At 56.9% G+C, this 12,917-nt stretch overlaps 1 protein-coding gene across 1 annotated transcript; it reads left to right on the forward strand.

Moving 5' to 3' along the window:
* The first annotated feature begins 848 nt into the window (after window positions 1–848).
* Window positions 849–11,293, forward strand: DTYMK (deoxythymidylate kinase). The gene is made up of 5 exons (XM_039228547.1): window positions 849–1,007; window positions 1,723–1,831; window positions 5,927–6,017; window positions 6,782–6,979; window positions 10,923–11,293. Exons 1-5 carry the CDS (start codon window positions 875–877, stop codon window positions 11,031–11,033), a joined length of 642 nt encoding a protein of 213 aa, XP_039084478.1. The 5' UTR covers window positions 849–874; the 3' UTR covers window positions 11,034–11,293.
* Window positions 11,294–12,917: the final 1,624 nt, after the last annotated feature.

Genomic DNA, 12,917 nt, shown 5'->3' on the forward strand with positions numbered 1-12,917 from the left:
GGGACACCTACCCCAGGCGTGTGTCCTGCCCACAGTGTGGAGGCACCGGGGCAGGGCCCCGGGAGGCGAGCAGGTGGCGAGAGCGGGATCCCGACAGCAGAACTACGCCCTCATCGGGCGGGGGCGGCGGACTCCGCAGAAGCGGTCTCACCTGAAACACCCCAAGCGGCCCGGGTGTCCCTAACATGACAATAGCACACAGGGCCGGGCGCTTTCCAGAGGCCAGGCGCTCCTCTCCGCCCTCAAGTTCCCCCCTGGCCGCCGCCCCCACGGCAGGAGTGGGAGACAAGGCGGCGGAACAGCTGCGCGCGCCCCTCCCGCGTTAGCCCGTCTGCGTCGTCTTCTGAAGCGCAGCACCGGGCTTCAGGAACAGCGACAACGCCACCGCTTGCCCGCGACTGCCGCGGCACGGAACGACACGGCTGCCCCGGGACAGCAAGCCCGTCCGCCCGCGGCCCGGCCCGCAGCCCTCGGCCGCAGCAGCAGCCGCGCGGGTCCGGAAGACTCGCAGCCGGCCAGAAAGCTCGGTGAGACCAAGGTGCCTTCGCTCCGCCCCCGGGCCGGCAGCCAATCGCAGCGGGCGGCACTGAAGACGGCCCACTCTAGTCAATTCCAGAGCGCGCCGCTGACGCGCTCCCATTTCAGCCCATCCTCGCGCGATCCGCTGACGCAGACATTTCAGCCAGACCCACCTCGCTCGGCGGCCACCCGCTCTTCCCAGCGCACACTGCGACCGCGCCCCTTTCAGCCAATCCCAGCGCGCACTGCGACCGCGCCCCTTTCAGCCAATCGCAGCGCACGCCGCAAACGCCCGCCAATGGGCGCTCCGAGAGGCGTGGCGACGCGAGACCGCTGCGCGTGGCGGGAAGGCGCCATGATGGCGGGCCGGCGCGGGGCCCTGATAGTGCTGGAGGGCGTGGACCGTGCGGGGAAGAGCACGCAGAGCCGCAAGCTGGTGGCCACGCTGTGCGCCTCCGGCCACCGCGCCGAGCTGCTCCGCTTCCCAGGTTGGTGTGGCGCCGGCGGGCCGCGCGGGGCGGTCAGTGCGCGCACTTGCTCGGTCTGGCGGTCACGGTCCTGGTGTTTGCGCGGCTCCGTGGGTCTGTAGTGGACGTGCAACCCGGAGGCCCTCTCTAAAGCGGGGTCGTGACGTGGTCGTACACGTAGGAGACTGGTGTCGCGAGATTACGACCCGATCTGTCACCCCCAGCAGTGTCCTGGGGCCGATTTGTAGTCCGTACCCCAGTGTCTGCTTTTGGTGTTCTGGATGCTGTTTGCCCTCTGGGTGGGGGTGGGGATTATGGGATATTTTCAGTTTGTGAAGTAAAACATTGATCTCAGCAGTGCTTATGAAAATATCATCAGTGCTTACGTTATCCAGAAACGCCGTACGGCTTACAAAACGGGCAGGGAAACGGGAAAATGGTTGTTTGAATACCATCGAATCTTTAAGCCAAGCAGTCTGCGAATCTTATGAATACTTCTTTTCAGATAACTGCTTTGTACCCTCATTCCCTTTTCTTAAAGCATTTTTCATCCCAGCGTGTGTGCCCTTTCTCAGGAAATTTCCTTTGGCTTCGGGAGGCCTGAACCTGTGTACACGCGTGGTGCAATTAAACGAGGTTCCACCCGAGTCTGGGACCAGAAGTTCAGCACCAGCTATGTTCTAATTTAGGTGGAGAGCCTGGCCTCACTTTGTGTTTCTCTCTCTCTTTGTTTTAGAAAGATCAACTGAAATTGGCAAACTTCTGAGTTCTTACTTGGAAAAGAAGAGCGAGGTGGAAGATCACTCAGTGCACCTGCTTTTCTCTGCGAACCGCTGGGAGCAAGTGTAAAAACTACCTTTGTGCTGCCCCTTCCTGGTGCTGTGCTTCCTCCTTGAGCCTGTGTGATGCAGCTCTTGATTCTGAAGGGTGTTGGCAGTAATGCCAGTAAGGACACTTTGACAAGTGTCAGGCCCATCCTCTGTGACCCAAGGTCTTAGAGCTCTATAGTCCCTGAAGAGCAGTAATTAATGCTTTTTCTTCCCCTGCCCTGCCACCTTTTTGTTTATTATCAATAGACTTTATTTTTTTAGGGTAGGTTTAGGTATACAGAAAAGCTGGTGAAAAGTTCGGAGGTTCCCCATACCCCGTCCCTCCCCCCTTCCTCCATTTCTCATATGATTGGTCTTAAATCAGTGTGTGGACATGTGTTACAGTAGGTGAACTGATGTTAACACGTTGGTAACTGAAGTTCACAATTTACCTTCTTCCGCCCTTTTTGTTTTCCCTCCTCTTACTCTTCCCTCAGCATCTAACTCTTATCCAGTGCCTGTGGTGTGTGCTTTTAGATGCTTTTGTGTCGATTTATGTACACCTATGTCACTGGAGTTGTTTTCTGACATAAATAAATGGGACCCTCCCATACAAACCATCTCGTAACTTGCTTTCTAATTCTGGCCTGCAGCTCTGACTTCCCCCCAGCTCTGGGGAGCTCTCCAAAAAGGCCGTTCACAGAGATGTAGCCAGATGCCTGTTGATGGCTCTGCATCGCCCCCCCCCGCCCCCGTCCCCCGCCACATAAGCAAGCCTACACTGCTTTCTTCTGGCTCACCTGTGTCTTATTTGGAAAGGTCTTCCCACTCCAAATATTAGAAGAAAATGAGATCCTTGTTATGTTCTTTAATACATGTAGAATTTATGGACACAATTGGTCTGGCTTTGCTTTTTGTGGCTTTGTAGAAAAATAAGATAAGGCCATTTAAAAATGAAAAATAATGCTGACTCCACTTCCTAGTGCTCTTGTCCCTGGTACACAGGCCTGCGTGTAGCACAGCTCCTTCGGATCATTCCAGCCGCTACCATATGGTCAGTCAGATGTGAAAGTCCTTGGGTGACAGGTCAGATGCCTGGTTCACATCTGGCACCATTGCCTACCAGCTGTGTGACCTTGCTCCCATGCAGCCCCTCTCAGCCACAACTTCCTCTGCAGTGTGGTGGCCCTGGTGGCACCTGGTGTAGATCCGGGTGAGGATCCAGTAAAGCTGGGCGGGCAGGCCCAGGAATGAGCGCCCTGTAAACCTGAGTTGTTTTGAAGCACTTTGTGAGGAGACTGGTTATTTCCTCCTGCCTTTTCATTGTCCACTTTTTGCTCTGCTTCTTCTTAATTGAATTAAATCAATCGCTGCTTCCCAGAGATACTTGTCTTCTGGCTTCTGTACAGTTCGGGGCCGCAGAATGTGTGCTGCTCCCCTCACAGCATCCACTTCCTTCCCCGTCCCTGCCGGCACCCGCCAACCTTCAGGAGCCTCTCAAATACCATGCCATGTAGTTCTTTCCTGGAAATTAATGATTTCTTTTACTTCCCGTAGCAATTGAGCAATTTCATACTCTATTTTTAAGGTTTTTTTTTAATGTTTTATTTATCTCTGAGAGAGAGAGAGAGACAGTGTGAGCAGGGGAGGGTCAGAGAGAGAGGGAGATACGGAGTCTGAAACAGGCTCCAGGCTCCGAGCTGTCAGCACAGAGCCCGACGTGGGGCTCAAACCCACGAACCATGAGGTCATGACCTGAGACAAAGTTGGACGCTTAACTGATGGAGCCACCCAGGTGCCCCTATTTTTAAGTTTTTAAGAGTACCTTCAGCCAACTGGAAGAGTTGCAAGAACAGTACCGAGATTTCCCGTACACCCCTCCGAGGCTTCGCCTGTTGGTAATATTTTGCCACATTTGCATTAATCATTTGCTTACTTTTTAAATATTACAGGTCATTTATTTTACAAATTTAGGGTTTGTCTGATGGTCCCTCACAAGTAGATTTGGGTTTGTATTTTTGGCAAGAAAAGCGTAGAAGTGACCCTGGGTCGGTCATCTTTAGGACGTCGAGCCAAGAGGGACGCAGTGTAGTCTGTCCATCCCTGGACTGCTTGTGAGGGGTGTGCTGGCCAGGCCCTTCCACCAAGAGAGACTCTTTCCTGTTCTAAGTAGGCCATAGGGGAGATACTACAAAACCGCAGAAATGTCCCCCTTTTTAGCAAACTTTTGATTTTCTACTTGAGCATTCATTACTAATCCTGCCTGGGTCTGTTCTGATTTCAGATGGTGATTTTTCTAATTCCATCACTTCTATGTTTATTAGTTGGCTTGCTCTGTAAGGCTTTCCTGTCTCCTCCCTCAGTCATCCATCCGTCCATCATCAGTACGGACTCACAAATTCTTATTTATTTAGTGGGTCACACTATTAATTATTTTGATGTTTAGGTGATTCCAAATTTGGCCTCTGGGAGTCTCTTCACATTGGCTCCTGTGTCCATTTGATCTGTTCTAAGCCCTCATTCTCTGAGAACTTTCTAGCAGAATCAGATGTTCAGTCTTCTCTTGGGCTTTCTCCTGCTCCAGCCAGGGACCAGCTGTTCTTTTCCATTTCGTGGAGACGGATCTCAAAACTAACATCCGGGTGCTGGGCGCTCGCTGCTAGTGAGCGTCACTGCTGCTAGATTCCTGCTATGGTTGGACCTCATACAGGCTTCTCTGCTTCTGTGTCTCTCTCTGTATTTATGCTAGAACCCACGAGTTCACACTGATGCCTGCTCTTCGCATCCAGCACCATGTCTTCCGGCTCACGGCATCACCAGAATACCCCGCTGTAAAAGCCTACACAGAGGCCAAGGCCGGTCTGCAGTGCTGTCCTCAGAACAAGGGCACTTGGGGGCACCAGGGTGGCTCACTTCGTTAAGCACCTGACTTGATGTTGGCTCTGGTCATGCACTCAACTGTTCATAAGATCGAGCCCCGTGTTGGGCTCCGTGCTGGCAGCATGGAGCCTGCTTGGGATTCTCTTTCCCTCTCCTGCTCTTGCGCTCTCTCTCAAAAATTAATTAATTAAGAAAAAGAACAAGGACTCATTGAGTACTGTGTTCCAGGTCCCTGGGGGCAGGATTTCCTGTTCTTCACTGTGTGTTCATTTGGGACTCAAGTTTGTTTGACTTTGTATGTGATTTTAGGGTTTTTTTCTCCATGTTGATTTAATTTTAGTTATTGAATACATAAAAGATTAATTGGTTTTATAAGGCCAAGGCATACGCCAAGGTCCCTGCCCCATATACCCACTTTGCCCTCTCTCTGTGGGTGATGCATTCCGTTCATTTCTAGTGTTGCCTTCTGGAACTTTCTCTCGTATACCAGCAGATACATGTGTGTCATCACACAAAGGGTAGCCAGCCGTGTGTACCGGCTGGGACTCCGCTTTCCTGACACCAGGAAGTGGCTTTCTGTCAGCGGATAGACGGCTGGCTCATCCCTCGTCTGCTGCATCGGTCTCTGCGGTGCGCGTGCTGGGTTTATCCCCCACTTTTCTGTGCCATTAGGGCACTTTAACAACGTGCAGTTCCGGGCGATGCTGCGATGGAGCCGCCCCTTCCTGCTGCCGCTGCGCCCCCTCCCTCCCTGCCCTGCTTGAGCTGCTCGAGTTCACAGGTAACGGAAGCTTTTTCCACACAGGGCAGTTGACACTTCCGCTAGTGTCAGGCCCTCTGCGCCTGGCTACCTGAGATCTCGGGGCAGGGGGGTGGCAGCTGGCCACCATCACTTGGGTTGAGGACCCCTTGGCCACCCGTCTGTCCTCGTCCTCGCCCTCCTGGGCTCTGCTGCTTTCCAGCAGGGCGGCCTGGCCCCTCCGCACCCCCGCCCACACTGCCCCGAGCCTTCCCCTGCTCATCCGTCACTTGTGTCCTGACGCTTTTGTGGACTTGTCTCTTCCACGTTGGGCTTTGCCGGCAGCACTCCTGCGGCACCTTCTGGAGAGAAGATCCAGAGCTTTTCTGAATAAAAGTACAGTTACAGACCATTGCCCTGTAATCCCTTCATGGCCTGCGTGGGTTTCTGAATTGGTGAGTTGCGTTCTCTGGGCCCATGAGACCAGGGCTCAGAAGCGCTCTGTCTTTTAGGCCGTTAATTAAGAAGAAGTTGAGCCAAGGTATCACCCTCGTTGTCGACAGATACGCATTTTCTGGAGTCGCCTTCACCAGTGCCAAGGAGGTGAGTGTCGCCTGGCCCCCCATGTGGTGATGGCAGGGATGGACTCCGGGTATTCGCAAAAACACTTCTCGGGCTCTTAGGGTCCTTCTCTCCGCTGGGTTCACTGGCTCTTTGCCGGTGGGAAGAGCACGCGGGTGTTGTCTGCATTACTGGCCGGCATCCTCCCCACCCCCACCAGCACCTTGTTTTCAGACAGATGGCGGGTATCTGGGTGCTTCTCTGTTTCTTTTCCTGCCCCCCCCCCCCCCCCCCCCCCCCCCCCCCGTGCCGCATGCCTGTCGCTCTGCAGGGAGAACGGCAGTGACCACGCTGCCCGTTCGTTCTGCTTTTAGAAATGTTCACACGCGCACCAGCGGAGCGGACGGCAGCCACCAGCACTGTCAGCGGCCTCAGAACCCGCTGGCCTCGGACCTGGGCCACCGGGCGCGTCACCCAGCGGCCACGTCTCCCGCTCCCTCATGAGCGTTTCAGTTCACATCCCAAAGCGACTGCTCACAAACAGAATCACACCTCAGAAAAGACGGGCGCCCTTTCCTGGCGCCCTCGTTCAGACTCGGACATGGTTCCCCATTCTGTCAGCCGCTGATTGGTCCTGTGCTTTCACACGTAGCTTGAATCAGAACCCATTTAAGGGCCGTTCTTGCAGTGAGGTCTCTGCTATCTCAGACAAACATTAGCTCGTTTTTCCCCCTTTGTTATGAATTTTAAAAACCAAAAATTAGACCCCATTAAGCTTCTTTCTCTGTTGTTTTCTCTGTTGCCAGAATTTTTCCCTGGACTGGTGCAAGCAGCCAGACGTGGGCCTCCCGAAGCCGGACCTGGTGGTGTTCCTTCAGTTACGGCTGGCAGAGGCCGCCACCCGGGGAGAGTTTGGCCGCGAGCGCTATGAGAACGGAAAGTTCCAGGAGCGGGCGCTGCATTGCTTCCATCAGCTGCTGGCGGATGAGACTCTGAACTGGAAGGTGAGGGTGTCTCCTGGTGTCACCGCCGGAAAGCGGCTCAAAGGCCCCTGCTGCCGAGTGGAGTCGCCCGCCAGGGCCTGGGGCGCCTCCAGGGTTCTCTGCACAGCGGCCCCCGGTTCTCCGCGATGGCGCACAGCTTGGGAATCTGGTGCCTGGTGGGCGAGTCGGGGAGAGTCTGCCAGATGGCAGCTCCCGGACCGCAGTCCCTTGTCATCTGGAACGTGCCACCCATGAGTCCCACCTTACTTTGCCTTCTGTTGTATTTTTTAAGTTTATTTAATTTGGGTTTTGTGGTTTTGTTTTATATTTTTTTAAGGTTTATTCTTGAGAGGGAGACGGAGACAGAGTCTGAAGCAGGCTCCAGGCTCCGAGCTGTCAGCACAGAGCCGATGCGTGGCTCGAACCCATGAACCATGAGATCATGACCTGGGCCAAAGTCAGACGCTTAACCGACTCAGCCACCCAGGCGCCCCTAAGATTATTTATTTTGTTTTCTTTGTTTGTTTGTTTTTTGTTTTTTAAATGTTTTATTTATTTCTAGGAGAGAGAGAGAGACAGCATGAGCAGGGGAGGGTCAGAGAGAGAGGGAGTCACAGACTCCGAAACAGGCTCCAGGCTCTGAGCTGGCAGTCAGCACAGAGCCCAACGCGGGGCCCGAACCCACGAACCGCGAGATCATGACCTAAGCGAAAGTCGGACGCTTAACCAACTAAGCCACCCAGGCGCCCCTAAGATTATTTATTTTGAAGGAAAGCACAAGCAAGGGAGGGACAGAGAGAAGAGGGAGACAGAATCCCAAGCAGGCTCCTCACTGTCCGTGCAGAGCCCCATCGTGAGACTTGATCCCATGAACCGTGAGATCATGACCTGAGCCGAAACCAAATGTCAGACCCACGACTGACTGAGCCACTCAGGCGCCCCCGCCTTCCCCTCGTAACCTCTGAGCAGCATTCTGGCCTGGGGGCTCTGTGCTCCGCCTGAAGTCTCCTGCAAGCCCTGCGCGGCTGGTTTGGGCTCAGCCCTCAGTCTGTTCTGTCTCCGCACCTGGGGGTCCTTTGCTCCCTCCCTCCCTCCCAGCCCTGTCCCGGCAGTTCTAGCCCCGGGAGGGGCCTTTCTTCCTTTCCTTGTGGAGGTGTCCTGTCTCCAAACTGACCCCCACACCTGGGCCTCCCCCTCAGGCTCACACCCCTGCAGCTCGGCCCCCGTCAGACTCTGCCGCCTCACTGTGCTCAGTGCCCCTCAGCCCTGCTCCCTCCGCCTCAGCACACTGCTCCAAGGCGCCTGGCCCAGTCCCAGCGGCCAGCCCCACTTCCCCCTACCGTGGACGCCGCGGCGGCCCCTTCCCCACCACCCCCTGCGCTCACCCATCGCCTGGGCCCACCCTTGTCACTGTGCGGTCAGAGGCTGCCCTGGGAATGAGAATGTTGGTTTTCACAACTGTTGACAAGTCCCGCTTCTGAGCTGGGCTGCATCCCTGCTGCTCTGTGGGAGGTCTCAGGGTGTCGGCTCTCAGTCATATGCAGAAATTCCAAGGTTCTGTTCCATTTTTTTCTTAATGTTTTATTTATTTCTGAGAGAGAGAGAGAGGCAGCGTGAGCAGGGGAGGGTCAGAGAGAGAGGGAGACACAGAATCTGAAGCAGCTCCAGGCTTCGAGCTGTCAGCACAGAGCCCGACGCGGGGCTCGAACCCACGAACCGTGAGATCATGACCTGAGCCGAAGCCGGACGCTTAACTGACTGAGCCACCCAGGCGCCCCAGTTCTATTCCATTTTTGTTTTTCTTTTGTTAGTCAGCTCCACGTGGTTCAAGTTATTCTGAATTTAGAATACTTTTCAAAGCCTGTAAGGAACAAGACAGAAAGGTCTGCAGTCAGGAGTGTGTGTGGAGAGGAAACCATGTCCTGCCACCCAACGCAGGTGCCCGTGTCCATTCTGACCTCCTGAGTTTTCATCTTGTGTCGCTTCCTTTAGCCTTAAGAACATTCTGGCACGTTCCCTGTAGGGTGGGTCTCCTGGCATAGAATTCTCAGTTTTTGTTTATCTGAGAATTAACTTTCTTAGCATTGTTTTAAAAGTTTTTAAGCACATGACGAAAAGAAGTTACAACTTGCAAGTACAGCACATAAATCTCTTCCCCAGGACCATTCGAGAACAGTCTGTACCTAACACCCACCCTCAGACCAGCTGTGTAGTGTCCAACTTGAGACTACCACCGTTGGGCCCTAGGCCCGTTTGGGTTCCCCCGGCCCCACTCACGTCGTCTGTAACAAATGACCCAGTGTACAGTCACGTGGCCGGTCTTAGCCTGCGACCTTCTCAACACTGATCCTCTGGAAGTTTCACAGCAGTTGCGGGCTTGAGTCTCGGGTGGCCTTCCTGTTGCCCCTGCACCTGGCAGGGTGGCGTGAGCGGGCTGCCCGCCCCCCGGTGCGCGTAGGGTTTCGGTCTGTCCCGCCTTGGCGCTGTTCGCTTTGTCAGGTATTGATTTGTATTCAGGTGCAGCTGACACACAGCGTTGAGGCGTGTACGGCGTCGTGATTGGGCCGCCGCGCCGCGGGCTGTGTCGCCACGCTGGGCCTTCCCCCGCCCCCGTGGCCCATTCTCCCCGTCCTCCCTCTGACCTGCACCCGTCGGTCCACGCCCCGCCCCATGCGTTCTCTGCATTTGTGGGTCTCTTCCACCTTTTTGTTCGTTTCTTGTTTAGATTCCACGTTCCCATGAAATCACATGGTATCTGTCTGTCTCTGACTTACTTCACTCAGCGGGACACCCTTGGGCCCGCGTATGTCACTGCAGGTGACAGGAGCTCCTTCTGCCCTGTGGCCGAGTGGTGTCCCCTGTGCGTGTGACCTTCTCCAGGGGCGCTTGCCAGGCTCCACTGTGACGGGGCTCTCCGTCTGTAACATGCATTTTGTGACGAGATTCTTCAAAACCACCGCAAAGTGTCATCGCTTGTCAGATTTTCAGGTCACCCGCATGTCTACAGACCCGTGTCTTCCCGCCGGCAGCCTGTTCCACCGAGGTCTGGCCCGCGGGACACCCCACCCCCACCCCCACCCCGTCCCCGTGGCTCCTGTCACACTGCCTCCTCCCCAGCACGTTAATGTTTTCTGGATTTATCCTGTACTTTTCCAGCCCGGCTCTAGAATCAGCGGCCTCCTCAGGTTCCCCTGGTTCCTTCTTGTGGAGAAAGTTTGAGATCTGCGTTCAGGGACCCAGGCGCTTGTGGTGCTGCGCTGTGGCTGCTCCCAGGCCCTCAGAGGGTTAGAGGCGTTGAAGTTTCTGTGTGATAGGCCGTGTGCGAGTTTATACGTGTATGTGAGGTACACCCATGTGTGAGTTAATGTGTGTGTGGTACACTGTGTGCGAGTTTATACCTGTGTGTGTGTGTGTGTGTGTGTGTGTGTGGTATGCCCGTGTGCAAGCTCATACCTGGCACGCAGGGTTCAGAGAGCATTCCAGAAGGCCTTCAGGAGGGTGTCACCAGTGGGGTCTTAGGCTGGGGAGGACGCCATTCGGACTCCTGCGATCAGACCTCACAGAATTGCTGCACACGCGAGCAGGTGTGTGCTCTCAGGAGCCTGGCTCTGTCAGCACGAAGCTGTCTTCCCAGGCTTGGCTTCAGTGCAGGACTTGCCTGAGTGCCGGGCAGCGTCTGGGCAGGGGCTTGGCAGGGTGGGCCCTGTTCTGCTGGCCTGCTCTGCGCGCTCTGAGTGGACCGGTCGGGGTGGAGCTGGGAGGCCACGGCGGGACTGCGGGATGCCTCAGTCCCCGGGACGCAAGCCAGGCCCACCTTCCCTGGCTGAGGTCAGGGGAGGCTGCAGGGCCCCAGCAGCGGTGCACTGCACCCTCGCAGAGCCAGGCCCCGGCGGGAGCCACCCCTCGCAGTGAGGACCACAGGAAGTATTAACCGTCTCTCTTCCTGCCTCCCCTGCGGGAACAGATCGTCGACGCCTCCAGAAGCATCGAAGATGTCCACAAGGAGATCCACGCCCTCTCCGTGGACACCCTCCGGGCCGTGGCGCAGAAGCCGCTCGGGGAGCTGTGGAAGTAGACGCGCAGCACCCCTCAGTGGCAGCCCCTCAGGGCAGAGCCGCCGGGGAGGTGGACATCCCGACCACGTGTGCACACGCGGACTGGGCACCGACAGCCACGGGCCAGCCCCTTGTGAGGCGGCAGGGCGCCAGGGACTCCGAGCACCCGGCGAGCAGCGTGTCTGATGGAGCTTGATGCCCGCGTCCGAGCAGTTTCACTAAGATGGCAGTCAGCTGCAACTCCTCAATCTTTTATAGGAATAAAAACGACTTTGCAGACGTCCCGTGGAGCAGTTCTCTCCTTAGCAACGGGGGTGGGAGGGAGAGGCCGTCCTAGCGGGCCGGCCAGCCCCCTGCCAGGCCTCCGGGGTTCCCGCCGTGACATCCCTGAGCACCTGTGTGTCGGCCTGTCGTAAGCTGCCGTGAGTGGTCTGGCCGCACGGAGATCTGGGCCGCGGGAGCGGTGCCAGCCGGGGGCCCCATCCAGAGGGACTGCAGCCGAGGCGCGGTAGCTCGGTCACCACTGCCTCATAAGAGGCGACGAAAACGGTTTGTGGGGCCTGGGCAGAACGTGTGCGTGGCCAGGAGGGCGGCAGCGCCCAGGCCCACGCTTGCCCGGGCTGGGCAGCGTCCGGGCTTGTCGGGGCTCGTGTGTGTGGTCACTGGGCAGGGGGCGCAGGACGCGCCCAGGCAGCCTGGCCCCGTGTCCTGGTCCTCAGGGCACCTCAGCGGGGACGAAGGAAGTGACGGGAGTGTGGCTGGTGGCTATGCAGCTCTGAGGTCACAAGGGACAGTCCTGGAGATGTAGTCCTGTGGCTGTGCTTGCAAGCGCCCTGTGGACCGCATGGCGTGGCCTCGAGCGTCTGTCCATCCGAAGGGGCTGGTTCTGGCCACTCTGACCGCACAGCGCCCTCGAGGTCAGAACTCAAGGACCCACCAATGGGCAACAGGAGCTATCGGGAACCACGCACAGGGACGGACTGGGGTGTCGGGGTCCCCACTGCCCCCCAGGGGTAGCCTGGCAGCACCATCGTTAGCTGCTGTGCTTTCACAGAACTGAAGCCTCGTGCCTGCGATGAAAACACTCGGCTGGGTTTCTAAAGACCCAGGGCCGCTGGTGGCTCAGTCCGTTGGGCATCCGACTCTTGGTTTTGGCCACAGTTGGTGAGAAGGAGCCCCGTGCTGAGCTCTGGGCTGACAGTGTGGAGGCTGCTTGGGATTCTCTGTCTCTCTCTCTCTCTCTCTCTCTGCCCCTCCCCAGCTTGCTTGCACGTGCACACTTTCTCTCAAGATAAATACCAGTAAACTTAAGAAGCCCCCAAACCAGCATCCCATCTGCCTCCCGTTGCGGTGCAGCAGGCCAGGCTGGCACCCAGTGAGGTGGGGGCTGTTGGGCAGGGCGGAGTGGGTGGTAGGTGGAGGCTGTGCCCAGAGCAGCCAACAGGTCAGCCTGGGGGAGGGGGGGTGGGGGCGCGGGGCGGGCGGGCACCAGGCCATGGGGTCGGAGGTGGACAGGAGCTCAAGAAGAACAGGACTGGAGTGGAGGCGGAACTGGTCTTGCCAGCTCCAACTTTCTCCAGGAAATAACAGCCTGTGTCTTCAGACATCTGGCCAGGTGGCAGCAGCGGGGGGTACACGGTCCAGAGCACCCCGTGTCCAGTGGCTTCCGGTGTCTCCCGGCCTCTTGGGCACTGGGTAGGTGGTGACAGTCCCCCCGCCCTCCCCCCGCCTTGTCCCGGAAGCTGAGAACAGGGCACCCACACGGTAAGGGTACTGGAGACGAGACTGTCCCAGCATGTCCGGGAAGGCCCATGACAGCGGTCACAGGGTCCCTCGTGGGGAGGCGGGAGTCCTGGTCAGGGGTGCAGGCGGCAGCAGGAGGGTCAGAGGCCGCGCCTGGCTTC

Source organism: Hyaena hyaena, unplaced genomic scaffold, assembly GCF_003009895.1.
Source record: "Hyaena hyaena isolate Hyena2069 unplaced genomic scaffold, ASM300989v1 scaffold_31, whole genome shotgun sequence".
Classification (NCBI taxonomy): domain Eukaryota; kingdom Metazoa; phylum Chordata; class Mammalia; order Carnivora; family Hyaenidae; genus Hyaena; species Hyaena hyaena.

Bases quoted from the DNA above. Each gene is read 5' to 3' on its own strand.
- DTYMK (XM_039228547.1), top strand. From the start codon at position 875: ATGATGGCGGGCCGGCGCGGGGCCCTGATAGTGCTGGAGGGCGTGGAC. The intron at 1,832-5,926 runs GTAAAAACTACC...TCTGTCTTTTAG, and splicing joins GCGAACCGCTGGGAGCAAGT to GCCGTTAATTAAGAAGAAGT. The intron at 6,980-10,922 runs GTGAGGGTGTCT...CTGCGGGAACAG, and splicing joins ATGAGACTCTGAACTGGAAG to ATCGTCGACGCCTCCAGAAG.